We start from the raw sequence: 17,663 nt of genomic DNA, 5'->3' as shown, positions 1-17,663 counted from the left end.
TGAATCAGCCTTTTAGAAAAATCTCTGAACAACAAATAACAGGTTTGAATCATCCATCAAATGTCAGCCGTCACACAGTAAAGCTGATAAACTGCTTCTTCTGCCACAGTGAGAAGAAAACGGAAATGTTGCAACAGATCAGAGCAGAAAAACTGGAGATTTAGGATCATTTGTGTCCTGAACTGTTTTTCCAGCAGCGTGTCAGAGAACAAGACGTTCTGTCTGCACAGAAGCAGGAGATGGAGTTCAACCTGCAGTTTGCTTATGCAACGAAGAGCTCCTAAACTTTTCCCATGGTGTCAGACGATGTGAAGCGGCGTTCTCCAGGTGCCAGGCGGCGAGCTGCAGAGCGAGGCGTCGGCGACCGTTTACAGGGAAGGTCAGCAGCCCACGCACCGCTACGCATGTCTGGCTGCTCCAGCCTCACAGCGCGAAGCAGCCTGGATATTAAACATCACCATGTCAGCGAGACGCGACCGCAGGGATTTCAGTCCCGCCGGACCGCGGCATCACACATTACGCAACACCACAGCTGCTAATTAGGAAATTAATTCAGCATATTCATGAATTAATTAGTAAATATTCTTCCTCCTATCATTTACCTCGACATCCAGGACCGAGAGGGCCGTTTAATATCTCCACCAAACCTTCAACATTTACAGCCGGATGATGGTTTTGCTCCCATTAAAACCATTTCTGAACTCATCGCCGGTGCAGAGGACGGCTACGCACGCACATCCGCTGCACCGCCAGCCGTTCTGGATCTAAAACCTAGGAGGTGAATGGAAACGATGCAAAGCTTTGGACTCTGGCTGGAAGTTTGCAGAAGAGACGAACCGCTCGCTGCTCCTCTGGAAACAAACCTGCAGGATCCTCGTCCCTCGTTTCAGTTCTGCTGCTCCACAACCACGTTGGAATAAAGCGACCACCTTCTGTTATCCCCGGAAACAGCGACTCGTTACGCGGAGGAGGTCCGGAGGAGGTCGGGAGGTCAGGAGGTCAGGAGGAGGTCGGGAGGTCAGGAGGTCAGGAGGAGGTCCGGAGGAGGTCAGGAGGAGGTCGGGAGGTCAGGAGGAGGTCGGGAGGTCAGGAGGAGGTCGGGAGGTCGGGAGGTCAGGAGGAGGTCGGGAGGTCAGGAGGAGGTCGGAGGAGGTCGGGAGGTCGGGAGGAGGTCGGGAGGAGGTCGGGAGGTCAGGAGGAGGTCGGGAGGTCAGGAGGAGGTCGGAGGAGGTCGGGAGGTCGGGAGGAGGTCGGGAGGTCAGGAGGAGGTCGGGAGGTCAGGAGGAGATCGGGAGGAGGTCGGGAGGAGGTCAGGAGGAGGTCAGGAGGAGGTCGGGAGGTCAGGAGGAGGTCGGGAGGTCAGGAGGAGGTCGGGAGGTCAGGAGGAGGTCGGAGGAGGTCGGGAGGTCGGGAGGAGGTCGGGAGGAGGTCGGGAGGTCAGGAGGAGGTCGGGAGGTCAGGAGGAGGTCGGGAGGTCAGGAGGAGGTCGGAGGAGGTCGGGAGGAGGTCGGGAGGAGGTCAGGAGGAGGTCAGGAGGAGGTCAGGAGGAGGTCCGGAGGAGGTCGGGAGGTCCGGAGGAGGTCGGGAGGAGGTCGGGAGGTCAGGAGGAGATCGGGAGGAGGTCCGGAGGAGGTCCGGAGGAGGTCGGGATGAGGTTGGGATGAGGTCGGGAGGAGATCGGGAGGAGGTCCGGAGGAGGTCGGGAGGAGGTCCGGAGGAGATCGGGAGGAGATCGGGAGGAGATCGGGAGGTCAGGAGGAGGTCGGGAGGAGGTCGGGAGGTCAGGAGGAGGTCGGGAGGAGGTTGGGAGGAGGTCGGGAGGTCAGGAGGAGGTTGGGAGGAGGTCAGGAGGAGGTCAGGAGGAGGTCAGGAGGAGGTCGGGAGGTCAGGAGGAGGTCGGGAGGTCAGGAGGAGGTCGGGAGGTCAGGAGGAGATCGGGAGGAGGTCCGGAGGAGGTCGGGAGGAGGTCGGGAGGTCAGGAGGAGATCGGGAGGAGGTCCGGAGGAGGTCGGGATGAGGTCGGGATGAGGTTGGGATGAGGTCGGGAGGAGATCGGGAGGAGGTCCGGAGGAGGTCGGGAGGAGGTCCGGAGGAGGTCGGGAGGAGATCGGGAGGTCAGGAGGAGGTCGGGAGGAGGTCGGGAGGTCGGGAGGAGGTCGGGAGGTCAGGAGGAGGTCGGGAGGTCAGGAGGAGGTCGGGAGGAGATCGGGAGGAGGTCGGGAGGAGGTCAGGAGGAGGTCAGGAGGAGGTCGGGAGGTCAGGAGGAGATCGGGAGGAGGTTCGGAGGAGATCGGGAGGAGGTCCGGAGGAGGTCAGGAGGAGGTCGGGAGGTCCGGAGGAGGTCGGGAGGAGGTCCGGAGGAGGTCGGGAGGAGGTCCGGAGGAGGTCAGGAGGAGGTCAGGAGGAGATCGGGAGGAGGTCCGGAGGAGGTCCGGAGGAGGTCGGGAGGAGATCGGGAGGAGGTCGGGAGGAGGTCGGGAGGAGGTCCGGAGGAGGTTGGGAGGAGGTCAGGAGGAGGTCGGGAGGTCAGGAGGAGATCGGGAGGAGGTCGGGAGGTCAGGAGGAGATCGGGAGGAGGTCCGGAGGAGGTCGGGAGGTCGGGAGGAGGTCGGGAGGAGATCGGGAGGAGGTCCGGAGGAGATCGGGAGGAGGTCCGGAGGAGGTCGGGAGGAGATCGGGAGGAGGTCGGGAGGAGGTCGGGAGGTCAGGAGGAGGTCGGGAGGAGATCGGGAGGAGGTCCGGAGGAGATCGGGAGGAGGTCAGGAGGAGGTCGGGAGGAGGTCAGGAGGAGGTCGGGAGGAGGTTCGGAGGAGATCGGGAGGAGGTCGGGAGGAGGTCGGGAGGTCAGGAGGAGGTCGGGAGGAGGTTCGGAGGAGATCGGGAGGAGGTCGGGAGGAGGTCGGGAGGTCAGGAGGAGGTCGGGAGGAGGTTCGGAGGAGATCGGGAGGAGGTCGGGAGGAGGTCAGGAGGAGATCGGGATGAGGTCGTCGGGAGGAGATCGGGAGGAGGTCGGGAGGAGGTCGGGAGGAGATCGGGAGGAGATCGGGATGAGGTCGGGAGGAGGTCGGGAGGAGGTCCGGAGGAGGTCCGGAGGAGGTCGGGAGGAGATCGGGAGGAGATCGGGAGGAGGTCCGGAGGAGGTCAGGAGGAGGTCCGGAGGAGGTCGGGAGGAGGTCCGGAGGAGGTCGGGAGGAGATCGGGAGGAGATCGGGAGGAGGTCCGGAGGAGGTCGGGAGGAGGTCGGGAGGAGGTCCGGAGGAGATCGGGAGGAGATCGGGAGGAGATCGGGAGGAGATCGGGAGGAGGTCCGGAGGAGGTCAGGAGAAGGTCAGGAGAAGGTTGCCGTGGCGACGAGTGCTGCTGGATTAGAAGCTGGACCGTGTAGCTGCTTCAACCCAGCATTAAAGCGTCGCTCAGCACGAGCCGGGGTGTCCACAAGCCAAACGCACCGCGAGGTACGAAGCAGGAGGAGCAGAGACGGAGGAGGAGGAGCAGGAGGAGCAGAGATGGAGCAGGAGGAGCAGAGACGGAGCAGGAGGAGCAGAGACGGAGCAGGAGGAGCAGAGACGGAGGAGGAGGAGCAGGAGGAGCAGAGATGGAGCAGAGACGGAGGAGGAGGAGCAGAGACGGAGCAGGAGGAGCAGAGACGGAGCAGGAGGAGCAGAGACGGAGCAGGAGGAGCAGAGACGGAGGAGGAGGAGCAGAGACGGAGCAGGAGGAGCAGAGACGGAGCAGGAGGAGCAGAGACGGAGGAGGAGGAGCAGAGACGGAGCAGGAGGAGCAGGAGGAAACAGTTTGGCAGCGAGATGGGAGAACATGAAGGATGGAGGAGCCGCCGCTCAGCTCAGAGTCTTCCTGCTCATTAAGGCCCTGAAGCCCAGAAGGCCAGCAGGACCGCTCCTCCTCCCGCCGCTCCTCCTCCCGCCGCTCCTCCTCCCGCCGCTCCTCCTCCCGCCGCTCCGTCTCCACAAGTGGAGTCCTCGGGATGACTAGAAGCATCTGGTCTTCTGGTCTAAGAGCTCTAACGGGACGACGACGCTGCAGAAGCTCAGAGAGGAAGAGAGGAACCCGAACATTTAAACGTTTAAAAGCCAAAAGTAAAACTTTAAAAACTTTTCTAAATGAGACGAGCAGCCGGTGAGGAGATCGGGGTTCCCGCTAACATCCTGTTTCCTGTGAGTGACGGGTCTTTGACACGTTTTCACACCCAGCTTGTCTGACTGGATCGCTGCAGGTTTCTGAGGCTCAAAAACAGTTTTTTATTCAACAAAAACAAAAGAGATTTTATGTAACATGACAGCTGATGTGACAGAAAGCATCGTTTTGGTGTGTGAAGCTCTTTATTCCAGGTTTTTATTCCCGGTTTGGCTGTTCAGTCACATCCATCAGATGTGACGCCCCCCCACCTGACGAGGCAAAACGCCGCTGGAAGTCCAGGAACCTGAACTGACACCAGAACCGTCCTCCGTTTGTTAGAGGAGCTCCGCCGCCTCTCCTCCAGAGGGTCCTTGGGGTCCCCTGGAGGCCGACGCTCTAAAGCAGAACTCATGAAACTGATTTTCACCAGAGAGAAGAAATCAAAGCATAAGAAGTGCAGAAAAGTCTCCGCTGTGTCTCGTCGCCGTCAGCAGGTTGCGTAAGAGATCCCGCCCACCATGTGTCACCACAACACCTACAGACGGCCCAGAGACCTTCGCCGGCTAATCACGCCTCCGCTGAAGCGCTTACCTGAACGCTCGGCAGATCAGGTGTTACACAACACGCAGGACTGAAGTTACACAAGCCTTTGTTCAGAAAACCAATCGCTTCGTTTCATGCACGCCACGGAGGCCACGTCCCATTCCGCTCAGCGCATCCGATCCCCCCGCTGCCGACACACTTCACCAAACGCTCCCATCACGCCGGGAGGAGGAGTCAGCAGGAGGAGACTGGAACTTTAAGCTGAGATGTTTTCTGTAGAGGCCGAGCAGCCGTTAAACACACACACACACACACACACACACTCAGACTGACCTGCATCTCCTTGTCTCCGTACTTGGACGGGTGTTTGCTGCTCTGGCTCTTCCGGCGCAGCTTCTTCAGCTCGGCCTGACACTTCTCCAGACTCTCCCCTTTGCTCTTGTGCTCCATCTGGTACTTCTTCAGCGCCGCCTGGGGGGGGCAGCACAACGTCAGCAGAGCGCCGCGAGTCGCCATGCACAGGTCACGTCCTTCATTTCACACGAGAACCGGCTGCAGGACGGAGAACCGGCTGCAGGACGGAGAACCGGCTGCAGGACGGAGAACCGGCTGCAGGACGGAGAACCGGCTGCAGGAAACTTCTTCTAACATTTCCTCCTTTTATCTTCACTTTCCTTTGAATTATTTTCATATCATGTATGATTTTATTGTGACTTATTGTCGTCTTTTCTGCTTTTTGACACCATCTGTGAAGATTTAATGTGTCATGTAAAGCACTTTGTGGTGCACGTGACCAGATCTTCTCACCAAACGATGGACAATGTGAGATTCCACTCGGCCATGACAACGTTTTAAAAACAGAAACTTTCTGTTCTGCTCTTTGGTAATAAAACTTCTAACCAAACATAACAGATCTGTTATCATAAAGCCTCCTTCTGAGTAGTTACTCAGATTTTTGTGCCGTTTCACGTCATATTCGGCGCCGTGTGACACGTAGGATTTACTTTGACAAACCCTCTCAGTCTCCTGATCAATCACTGGATTTATTTATCTATTTCCGTCAGTGGGAGCACCGGTGCATCCTAGATGTGCATTAGGCCCCGCCCCCTAGTTTGATTGACATGAGTGTAACTCCAATCAGCAGGCGGTGTGATGTGACAGCTGTTAAATATTTTGCCACACAGTAAAAACCAGTTTTGTTTTGGTTCATTTTTACTTCACCAAAGTGAAGCGTGGTCGTAACGATGACGTGTGAAAAGTCTGAGAAACGCAGAACGATCCGCACAAAGCGAGACATCTGGCCGCCGCAGACCGCTGATGGAATAATAAACTCTGCGCCTCAACGTTTGTTTATCTGCATCGTACACGGCTAGTTTCTCCCTCTTCCATCTGCTGGTTGGCGAGAGAGGAGCAGCGTGAGGAGCAGCGTGAGGAGCAGAGAGAGGAGCAGAGAGAGGAGCAGAGAGAGGAGCAGCGTGAGGAGCAGAGAGAGGAGCAGCGTGAGGAGCAGAGAGAGGAGCAGCGTGAGGAGCAGAGAGAGGAGCAGAGAGAGGAGCAGAGAGAGGAGCAGCGTGAGGAGCAGAGAGAGGAGCAGCGTGAGGAGCAGAGAGAGGAGCAGAGAGAGGAGCAGAGAGAGGAGCAGCGTGAGGAGCAGAGTGAGGAGCAGAGAGAGGAGCAGCGTGAGGAGCAGAGAGAGGAGCAGAGAGAGGAGCAGCGAGAGGAGCAGAGAGAGGAGCAGAGAGAGGAGCAGCGTGAGGAGCAGAGAGAGGAGCAGAGAGAGGAGCAGCGTGAGGAGCAGAGAGAGGAGCAGAGAGAGGAGCAGAGAGAGGAGCAGCGTGAGGAGCAGAGAGAGGAGCAGCGTGAGGAGCAGCGTGAGGAGCAGAGTGAGGAGCAGAGAGAGGAGCAGCGTGAGGAGCAGAGAGAGGAGCAGCGTGAGGAGCAGAGAGAGGAGCAGAGAGAGGAGCAGCGTGAGGAGCAGCGTGAGGAGCAGAGAGAGGAGCAGCGTGAGGAGCAGAGAGAGGAGCAGCGTGAGGAGCAGAGAGAGGAGCAGAGAGAGGAGCAGCGTGAGGAGCAGCGTGAGGAGCAGAGAGAGGAGCAGCGAGAGGAGCAGCGTGAGGAGCAGAGAGAGGAGCAGCGTGAGGAGCAGAGAGAGGAGCAGCGTGAGGAGCAGAGAGAGGAGCAGCGTGAGGAGCAGAGAGAGGAGCAGCGTGAGGAGCAGAGAGAGGAGCAGAGAGAGGAGCAGCGTGAGGAGCAGAGAGAGGAGCAGCGTGAGGAGCAGAGAGAGGAGCAGAGAGAGGAGCAGCGTGAGGAGCAGAGAGAGGAGCAGAGTGAGGAGCAGAGAGAGGAGCAGCGTGAGGAGCAGAGAGAGGAGCAGCGTGAGGAGCAGAGAGAGGAGCAGAGAGAGGAGCAGCGTGAGGAGCAGAGAGAGGAGCAGCGTGAGGAGCAGAGAGAGGAGCAGCGTGAGGAGCAGCGAGAGGAGCAGAGAGAGGAGCAGCGAGAGGAGCAGAGAGAGGAGCAGAGAGAGGAGCAGAGAGAGGAGCAGAGAGAGGAGCAGCGTGAGGAGCAGCGTGAGGAGCAGAGAGAGGAGCAGAGTGAGGAGCAGAGAGAGGAGCAGCGTGAGGAGCAGAGAGAGGAGCAGAGTGAGGAGCAGAGAGAGGAGCAGAGTGAGGAGCAGAGAGAGGAGCAGCGTGAGGAGCAGAGAGAGGAGCAGAGAGAGGAGCAGCGTGAGGAGCAGAGAGAGGAGCAGCGTGAGGAGCAGAGAGAGGAGCAGCGTGAGGAGCAGCGAGAGGAGCAGAGAGAGGAGCAGCGAGAGGAGCAGAGAGAGGAGCAGAGAGAGGAGCAGAGAGAGGAGCAGAGAGAGGAGCAGCGTGAGGAGCAGAGAGAGGAGCAGAGTGAGGAGCAGAGAGAGGAGCAGAGTGAGGAGCAGAGAGAGGAGCAGCGTGAGGAGCAGAGAGAGGAGCAGAGAGAGGAGCAGCGTGAGGAGCAGAGAGAGGAGCAGCGTGAGGAGCAGCGTGAGGAGCAGAGAGAGGAGCAGAGAGAGGAGCAGAGAGAGGAGCAGAGAGAGGAGCAGCGTGAGGAGCAGAGAGAGGAGCAGAGAGAGGAGCAGAGAGAGGAGCAGCGTGAGGAGCAGAGAGAGGAGCAGCGTGAGGAGCAGAGAGAGGAGCAGAGAGAGGAGCAGCGTGAGGAGCAGAGAGAGGAGCAGCGTGAGGAGCAGAGAGAGGAGCAGAGAGAGGAGCAGAGAGAGGAGCAGCGTGAGGAGCAGAGAGAGGAGCAGCGTGAGGAGCAGAGAGAGGAGCAGAGAGAGGAGCAGAGAGAGGAGCAGCGTGAGGAGCAGAGAGAGGAGCAGAGAGAGGAGCAGAGAGAGGAGCAGCGTGAGGAGCAGAGAGAGGAGCAGCGTGAGGAGCAGAGAGAGGAGCAGCGTGAGGAGCAGAGAGAGGAGCAGCGTGAGGAGCAGAGAGAGGAGCAGCGTGAGGAGCAGAGAGAGGAGCAGAGAGAGGAGCAGAGAGAGGAGCAGCGTGAGGAGCAGGTCCTCCGGCTCTGCGGGGGAACCTCAGGCCCTCCGGCTCTGCGGGGGAACCTCAGGCCCTCCGGCTCTGCGGGGGAACCTCAGGCCCTCCGGCTCTGCGGGGGAACCTCAGGTCCTCCGGCTCTGCGGGGGAACCTCAGGCCCTCCGGCTCTGCGGGGGAACCTCAGGCCCTCCGGCTCTGCGGGGGAACCTCAGGCCCTCCGGCTCTGCGGGGGAACCTCAGGTCCTCCGGCTCTGCGGGGGAACCTCAGGTCCTCCGGCTCTGCGGGGGAACCTCAGGCCCTCCGGCTCTGCGGGGGAACCTCAGGTCCTCCGGCTCTGCGGGGGAACCTCAGGCCCTCCGGCTCTGCGGGGGAACCTCAGGTCCTCCGGCTCTGCGGGGGAACCTCAGGTCCTCCGGCTCTGCGGGGGAACCTCAGGCCCTCCGGCTCTGCGGGGGAACCTCAGGTCCTCCGGCTCTGCGGGGGAACCTCAGGTCCTCCGGCTCTGCGGGGGAACCTCAGGTCCTCCGGCTCTGCGGGGGAACCTCAGGTCCTCCGGCTCTGCGGGGGAACCTCAGGTCCTCCAGCGTGTTGGACAGATGGTGGATTCTTGTCCTACATGCTGTTCAGACAAAACGCTTCCAGGATTTCTTCCCTTCCAGCTGGAAGCGGCGTTTCCAGAGGGCAGCGGTCGACCGACGGCCACATCGGTGATGAGGAGCGTTACGTTATTCTGAGAATGTTTAAGTTTAATCTTTAAGTTGCTCTTTTCAGCATCTAACCTGCGTTCTAAAAACCTCCTTCCTACACCATTATCCCGTCTGCATGTAGCAGACTCGCTTCTGTTCACTGTTAGTCATGTGACGTGTCTGGTTATGACTTTCATTTCTCATCTTCACACATAAATCTGGACTTTCGGTCCTGAACGGTGGAAACTTGTTTCTACGCTCCACCTCGTGGGTTTTCTCCCGTGTGAATTGTGTCTGGAAAGAGAGCAGAGCAGCGGGTCTCACGTTCAGGTAGCGGGCGTCCAGCTCCACCTTCTTCTCCAGCTCCGTGAGCAGCTCGTTGTGGAACGACTTGAGCTGCAAGACAAACACAGAAAGCTCTGAAACCATGCTCACAAACCGCAGCCATGACACACATTACGACCGCAGTTGGTGCTGCGCTCGGAAACGACGCGCCCGGAGGATTATGGGAGCAGGTTTGGCACGCCAGGTCGCTCTGCTGTCTCTGCGTGTGAAACGGTGTGTTGGGCTGTTGAAGTCACGCCATTTTTCAGACTTTGTTCTAAACATCTTCCTGTAAATGTGAATATTTAGCAAAGTGATTGTGTAACCCTGCGATGCCCTGGCGACCCGTCCAGGTGCCCCCCCGCCTCGCCGATCGGCTCCAGCAGCCTTCAGACGAGACTGAGTGGTTCAGATAATGAATGAAGGATTCTGTAATAAAATCAAGCTGCAGGTTTGAATCCTGGATATAAATTCTAGAAAGGCTGCAGATCATTTTCTTCTTCTTCTCTTTTAGATTCTAATAAATTTAAATGATTTCAGACGGAGGTTTGTGATTTACATGACAAAACATCCATAGATGCTGAAGTAAAGCAGCTTAAGCCTCTTTTTAAGAATGAAAGTCTCCCATGCGTTGGACGACGATCTGTTCGGCTCCCAAAGCGGCGGCTTAACAAGCGCCGCTTTTAGCTCCAGCACCACCACATGCTCACCATCTCCTCCAGCTGGATCTGGATCTGTCTGTGCACTTCAGCCATCTGAAAGAGCACCTCCCCTGCAGAGAGAGAAGAGAACAACACAGAGAGGCCATAAACAAAGAGGGACGGGGAAATAAAGTCTCATATTTCATCTTTCCAGTGTTGGAGAGCTCCACAAATCGTGCAGAAACGACGACCATGCAGCCACAGGACGCATGAGGAGGTGCAGGATGGAGGAGGCGAAACTAAAAAAAAGGTGAGAGAAACTAAAATGGCACACAGACGTAACGACTGACTGAAAACCCAGTGACTGAAACCAAACTGCTGGAAGTTATGGGAGCGTTTCCATTCCACTAAGAGCTGACGAGCTACGCTAGAAAACACACAGCAGCAGAGCTATGAAAGAAACCTTACAGTCTTTCATCTGCGCATCAACAAGGGAGGAAAACAGCAAAAACAGGACCAAAAAAACCCAAAGCGGCGAGTAAAGAAGAGGGGGGTCAAAAACAAAAGGACAAACTAAAGTAAACATGTTTCATGCAGGCAGGGAGGTGTGTGTTGCTTCAAAGATACCTACATGCTGCCTCTTCTGAATATGCCATCAAAAATAACAGAAAAAGGAACAAAAAGATCTAGTTTGAGCAAAGAACAGAAGGATAGCTACACAAAACACACTCACACACACACTCTTCTCTGGATGTGTGGGACCCCGACTCACACTGGATTCTCCTCAGGTCACATCTTCATGCTGAAACCTGAAAACGTCTTGAGATACTCCTCAACAGCTGGTCGTCACATTTCTGAACGTCTCTTTCCTTCGTCTCGCGCCCTCCTCGTCTCTGACTAACGGCTCCGTTTATTCACACAGGATCGCTTCATGATACCAGGACCTGAAGGATTCGTCTTCTGTTCCCGTTTGCTTCGCTGAATCCTTGGAAGGAAGTCAAAGAGGAGGCCGTCTGACGGACTTCAGCAGCAACGAGGTGATTCCTGAAGAGGACACGAGTTGGTCCTGATTACACAGAGCTCTACAGCAGACAAACTGGATCTGATGGTGATGTCCTGATTACACAGATCCTCATCAGAAACGGTCTCCATGGGAACGGGCTCCAGAAGCCATTCCCAAAACAGGTAGGTCACATGACCCAAGATCTGGTCCAAAGATCAGTGGAAACGGGTCTGCTGGAGGGATGGATTCTCATCAAAACGGAACAAAGAGGCAGAAACGTCCAGAGAAAAGCTTTGGAAACTCCTTCCAGATGTCTGGAGAACATCTGCGTCCAGCTCTCAGAAGACGGACGGACAGTTTCGTCTTCATCACGTGATCTGGTCTCTGATCAGCAAACCGTCGCTCCACGCAGAAAACCGAGCAATACCTCAGAAGCCACCGGGGGGCGGTGCTGAGTTGTACAGCTGACACACAACCAGAGAAGAAGAGGAGCACGAAGACTACGACATAGAATAAAAGCAGCAATTAATTTATGGTTTTCTTCGTCGTCTTCTGGTGTTTTTGGACAACCGAAGCGCCTCATAGCGACGCGCTACCGCCACCAACCGGCAGCAGAACGTAACTCAGCACTGCGCCCTGGACAAACAGATATCACCATGGCAACGGAAAAGACGCATGGAAGTATGAGGACGGCGACGCAAGACGACGCTTGAAACGTACGTTTTCATGTTGTTACACCAGGGAGTGGAAACGGGCCGTTAGCGTCGTATTTCCATGTTTGGATGAGAAGAAACGGCCGGATGCACGAACACGTGAGGAGTAGCTCAAGACTTTGGCACAGCACCGACATGTCGTTTCATTTTCCCTCATCTTTTATTTATGTCTTACATTTCAGGAAATAGTTTGTTTTATTCTTATGTAACATGTGATACGAAGCATTAGATTTCCCATTCAATTCAACTTTATTTATACAGCATCAAATCACGGCAATGCCATCTCAAGACGCTTTACAGACAGAGAAAACATCTGCCCTTCCGCCTGACAAATCCAGCATCAGTGGAGCGCCACAAGCTCAGCAACAATTCACTAAAACTCTAATATTTTACACTTTAACATTAGAAATCAGCGCTTTAGACAAGAAAACAGTATTTAAGAAAATCTGAGTTAAATGTCAGTAAAACGTGCATCTTATAGTCTGATAGAACATGTAAGGCAGAACTAGGCATCATCAACAGGAAAATGCATCAAGATAAAACATTTATATTCATAAGGTGGCAGAAAGGTGTGAGAACATTTCTGACATGTGGACGGACCGAAGCTGCAGCAGCGACTGAAACCACTAATGTCCCTCTCTGGCACCCGTCTGCCTCCTGCTTAACGCATCCCAACGTCGCATCATGCCTGTTGTTCAGCTTCTTTAATGCAGCTGTGCAGTCAGGTGTAGGTGTGTGTGTGTGTGTGTGTGTGTGTGTGTGTGTGTGTGTGTGGACGGTCGGAGGGGACGCAGAGTGGGCTGCCTGGACAGGATTAACAGGCTTAATGGAAGTGCTGTGGTCATGCATATGAGACTCAGTTGGGGTAGAATAGATTTAGGCCAGGTCGGAGGAGGGGGCAGAGGTGGACGGTAAGGGGTGGTAGATCTGCTAAAGGACTGGACTTAACCCCCCCGTAACTGTCCTGTAAATATTTCTCCCACCATTTAATCCTTTCAGCTTGTGCACGATGCAACCCCTCCACATAAACACAGATGTCACAGATACATACATGGAGAATATGGCAGGAGGCTGACCCAAGCATGCAGAACACGGAAACACAAAGCAACCCCCCCCAATCCAAAAACCTTTGCTTTATAACCCTGAAAATACCCTGATGGGCAGGAAGACATGGAGTTAGACTGCTGCAGGACAGCAGGAGAGGGGAATCAGGAGGGCGCCCCCCCCCATCCCGTCCCTTAACAAACAGCCACCGGCCGTCGACAAGCCAAAGTCGCTCGGCTGAACTCCATCACACACACGATTACACCGAGGCGGACTCCGTCCAGAGGGGAAAATATCTGCTGGCCCGTTTGCAGCCTCAAACAAAACTTCACTCAGAAAACAGTGTTAGAAAATGATCTTTCACCTCTCTGCACATAATTCTGGTCATGAGGAGCTAATCTCATCGGTAGTCTGAAGCCTGTTCCATCCTCCACGAGAAGCCAGAACAAGTCATTTTGTTCTCGCGGACGTGTTTGAAGACAGTTCTCGACACATCAGGCTGCAGAACTTTTTTCTTGCGGAGCTCCGAGAAGTATCGTGTGATTGGTCGGACATGTGAGGTGGGCGTGGTTAACACGGAGAAAGCAGGAAGCAGAGTTGCTGCTTCCACGTTTTTACTGCTGCAGGTAAAACGGATTGTTTTGATAAAACAGCTGAACGAGGTGGTGAGAAAGTACCAACATTTTTACATGTAGCATTAAAACACTCGGACCCAGCCGCGTGCGCGACCCGCCCCGCCGCGGACGAAGTTATTCGTTAAATATGAAACTAGAAACTCGGAGAGCGGAAACCTCCGCCAAGCACAACATTACAGAATCCTTTAAAACGTTCCTGGATCCAAACGGTGATCGGGATCACCACCAGAATTTAATCAGTTCTTCATTTTTACATTTCCAACAACTCTTGAAATGTTTATAAAAATCCGTCCGTAACCTTTTAAGTTATCTTGAGCAAAAAGACGCCGGGGAAAACATAACCTGGTGGAGGTAACAACCGGGTTCACTGCACATAAAGCAGACATCGCCCCCCGCTGTGACCCCTCCCCGCTGCAGACCTGCTTCTCCTGGAGGATGGATGGACCTGACGAAGAAGTAGTTTTTTTTCTTGTTCTTGCAGCCTCGAGAAGCTGAAACTCAGTTCTTGCTTCTTGTGGAGGATGGAACGAGCTTCACTCATCTGCAGACTCGCTTCGGCCTCCGTTGCATCCTGAAGGTCTCGCTCCTCGTCCTCCCCTGGCAGGTCACGGTGCAGCTCCACAGCAGCGAGAGCTTCCATCTCTCATCACTTCAGACTGGAGTTGAGCAGATGGTGACTCAGCGGTCACCCTGCCACCAGCTGCCGCAGCCAATAAAATAAGTTGGTTTGCTTTTTATGCCTCTACAGGGCAGCGCTGCTTGATTCCAACTTGTGTTTTATAGCTTTGCCATCAACTCTCTCTGTTCTTAGTGTGCATCAGTGTCTTTAGTCCATCCAGAACTCCACATATTAAGGCTGTAATAAAGATGATTCATCATTAAAAAACCAAACTTCATGTTTATAAAGAGTCAACGAGACGTCTCTCCCTTCTCTTTCCTATCAGGACATTCTGACTTTGTCCTGCAGCTTTTCATCACCTGGATTCTCCCCAAATTTCTGGATGTTCTTGTTTTGTTGCTTCCATCTAATCCACAATCTCTCCCCTTCGCCTTGTGAAATATGGGACTTCTACTCAGCAGAAGTAAGCTGCTTACGGTTAATCAGAGCAGATCACAACATCTGAGGCTTAAAGGGGAGTAAAGCACATTGTTGTCCACACTCCGCTCAGGTGGGTCAATAAAGAAAACACCATTACTGCTTGTGTTTACAAAATGCTTGAAACTGGAAACCAAGACAAGCATGACTCATTTTCTGTCCCGTTTCTTAAACCGCATTTGCAAACGAAAAGAGAAAGAAGCTGCCAAGTCTGAGATTTAGAGATTTAAATAAGTTGGGAGAAAAAAAAAGAAAAAAAAAAAAGCTCACGGGATTAAATGTGAAACATGACCAGCACAACCAGGAGTAAAGTCCATTCCAGACAAAACCAGCAACTCACAAACAAACATACGTCCCCCCAGACGGACCTGCAGGGCGGAAACGGGCCCATTACTCAGCGGCGCTCGCCCAAGGACGGCACCAACATCTGGGTTTATTACCCCATCTACTTGTCATGCAGTTCTCGGGCTCAGCAGAAAGCAAGACTGAGGAGGGGGGGGGGCAGCCAGCGTTAATGGCCGTGTGAAGGTGTTTCATGCAGTCCCTACAGGGACGGTATTATCCAAGCCTGAAAGCAAACAAGCAGCTCTAATCCCCAGAACGCTGCAGTGGAGGGAGAACGAGGTGCTGCTGGAGATTTGTCCTCCTCAAAGCTGCATGATTGACACCTTTATTGTTGCACTCTTCTGGTCTTTCATTTCCTTAAACATGCATTTCTACAAAATGTGGAGTGAACTAGATTTAAATGGCCTGATGCGTTAGACTCCACAATGCCAGCGTCCCTCGTGGTCCACCATCGCTGGCCTCTGCTTGACATCTTCATGTTTTAAACCAAAAGAAACAGAATTCTCAAGTAGGCTTGGGATCGATAGGAATGACCGTGATCAGGTTACAGGGAGGTTGATGGAGTGATAAATGAGGACTGATTATCTGAGGGGGAGGACACCAGCTGGTGGGGAGGGACGAAAACTTGATGGCTTTTCCAGTTTTCACTCAATCAATCAATGCGATTCCTGGCTCCCAACTCACCGTGTCGAGACACTAATTGGGCACCGGAGTGAGAAAAATCAGCAAGTAAAGATTTTCCTAAGAAGGTTTCCGTTTCAGTGATCCATCATTTAGTCCGTCTGTCTCCGTGGTGCGACACACTGCACTGCAGGAAGAGACGGAGCCATGAGGACCAGGGCGTCATGTGGATTTCCAGCTCCTTTTAAAAACACTTGACAGACTAGAGAGGCGTGTGGGGGATTCACTGACGGCTTCATGCGACAGCTCAGTGACAAGAAGTTAATAATGAACTGACAGGTGCCACAATGTGGGGGTTTTACATGTATTAACATCCAGAAACCCTTCAAATCCCCCAAGAATGAGGCAAAAAAACAGGGACAGAAAAGCCCAGATGGCTGCTGGTGTGCACGTCTGCAGAGCCTGTGTACTCTGCAGTATTACAAGCATCATTAAGTCACCATTTGGCTCGAAACAACGCAACACCTCAAGGACATTCTGTAGTCCAACACATTACGGAAGCACATCAACAGATCATTTGCTAAATCAAACATCCAGAATCCCTCACAGGTCTGTCTGTGGCACGCAGACGGGAAGCTTTGGGTTTCCAGGACGGTGCTGATGAGCGGACAAGTCGGGACAGGTGCAGAGGCATGTGGTGATGAACGGCAGGTGGGGGGGATCAAAGCGCTGCTGCTTTGTTGGCAGCCAGGTTTTTGATTTGAGTTCAGACCATCTGACAGCTGCTAATGAAACAGGAACATGTCGCTTTCGTCTTTCTCCCATCTCTTCATTATCCGTCTCATTTCTTCCTCTGAATCCCCGTCCCCACCTGAGGTGACTGGAGGACAAGGACTTTCTAATGGGCCACAGACAGTTAAAGGAGGCTAAATTGGAGGTATGAAGCGGCTCTGATGATGTGCAGACAGACAAGGGATAGATCTGTCCTCTATCACAGTTGGTCACCTGGGTTTTGGAGATTAAATAGTAAGCTGACCCAAGACAGGAATTAAAATACATGACAGACTGAAGGAAAAAGTCCAATCTGTGTCCTGCATACCCAAATTCTGCTGCAAAGCCAAACTCGGTCCCAGACACCTCTACTGTCGGCTTTATATAGTCCAGAAGCACTCAAGGTTACCTTCTCAGCTGCTGCAGAGAACAAACCAAGGTGCTTTTTATTTTTGTTCCTGCTTCAGTGAGACCGGACACAAGAGGCAGATTTTCTGCTAAAGTTTCAACTCTGATGGATCACCATTAACATCTCATCACTTCACTCAGTTTAACTAAACCTGAGTGCAGTGATGAGATGACGGAGCTGAACTTATGTCAGCTAGCTTGCGGTCCATAGACGGGTCCTTTCGGCCTCTGTTACAGGACGCTCGCAGCGCCTCCTTGAGTCTTGGGTTTTTTTTAGTCTGAACTAAAGTTACATCCGTTAGCATCCCGACTTATCAGCTGAAGATGTCGCCCTTTTCTGCCTCTTTCTGGTTGAGTTCAACCATCTCCAGTGTGAGTGGGAGTCAGAGAGCTTCGTCAGAAGGAAAGATGACAGGGCTGCAGAAAAAAACCGAGAAGGGGGGGGGTCTTTTTTATTCCTTAGTACGCAGAATGAACCCTGGATGAATTCAGATTGGTTCGGAAGCTCCAGGGAAATTCTGCCTGTGCTGTTTCAGTGTAGAGAAAGTAGCGACCTCGAAGTGACCCTGATTTTTCTGAGCCGAATGAGATGTCAAGCGAGACGGAGATACAGAGAAGGGAGCAGCAGTGGTCAATACCGAGATGAATTTCTGCGATGCAAGAAACAAATTCATGTTTTAATGGTCGCTTCTGCAAATCTTTATTATTGCTTTCATTTTCTGCTTTCTTTACCTTTGCTTCAAGGAGCAAGAGCTCATATCTCTGCCTCCGCCGCATGCTGTGATGAAGCTACTCTCTGAGATGGAAGACTGTGTTTTTCTGAGATGAATGACAAGACAATTATCCAGCAAATTCCCTTCACCACAGAGAAGAGAGGTTTCATCTTTCTGCCCCATCGAGAGTCTCGCTATCTGCTGTTGATTCCCAAACCAGTCTGATATCACTCATCTAGATCTGAGTCACCAGACGGCAAAAGCCAACGAATACGCTTTTAAGACCAACACCAAACATACCTAATCTTTTTATTTATTGAAATGCAGTAAACTGATGAACAAAAAAAGGGAATTAATTTCCTGGACCTGAATTAAGCTCAAACTGGATGGAAGTCAAGCAAATAATTTTTGCTGTTGTCTAATCTTGCTGTGTGCTTCGTACATTAAAAGGTGCTACATTTAACTTGATTTC

General features: G+C 53.6%; 1 protein-coding gene across 1 annotated transcript in view; it reads right to left on the bottom strand.

Moving 5' to 3' along the window:
- Positions 1–9,973, bottom strand: part of baiap2b (BAR/IMD domain containing adaptor protein 2b) — a 34,468-nt gene extending 24,495 nt beyond the window's left edge. The window contains exons 1-3 of the mRNA XM_079260498.1: positions 9,912–9,973; positions 9,202–9,273; positions 5,014–5,151 (exon numbers count right to left, since the gene is read on the bottom strand). Coding sequence (XP_079116624.1) covers positions 5,014–5,151; positions 9,202–9,273; positions 9,912–9,956 — 255 coding nt within the window. The 5' untranslated portion in view covers positions 9,957–9,973. The remainder of the gene's footprint in view (positions 1–5,013; positions 5,152–9,201; positions 9,274–9,911) is intronic.
- Between the last annotated feature and the right edge of the window lie 7,690 nt (positions 9,974–17,663).

Source organism: Telmatherina bonti (genome assembly GCF_933228915.1).
Source record: "Telmatherina bonti genome assembly, chromosome: 21".
NCBI lineage: Eukaryota > Metazoa > Chordata > Actinopteri > Atheriniformes > Telmatherinidae > Telmatherina > Telmatherina bonti.
This window is presented reverse-complemented; position numbering and strand designations above follow the sequence as displayed.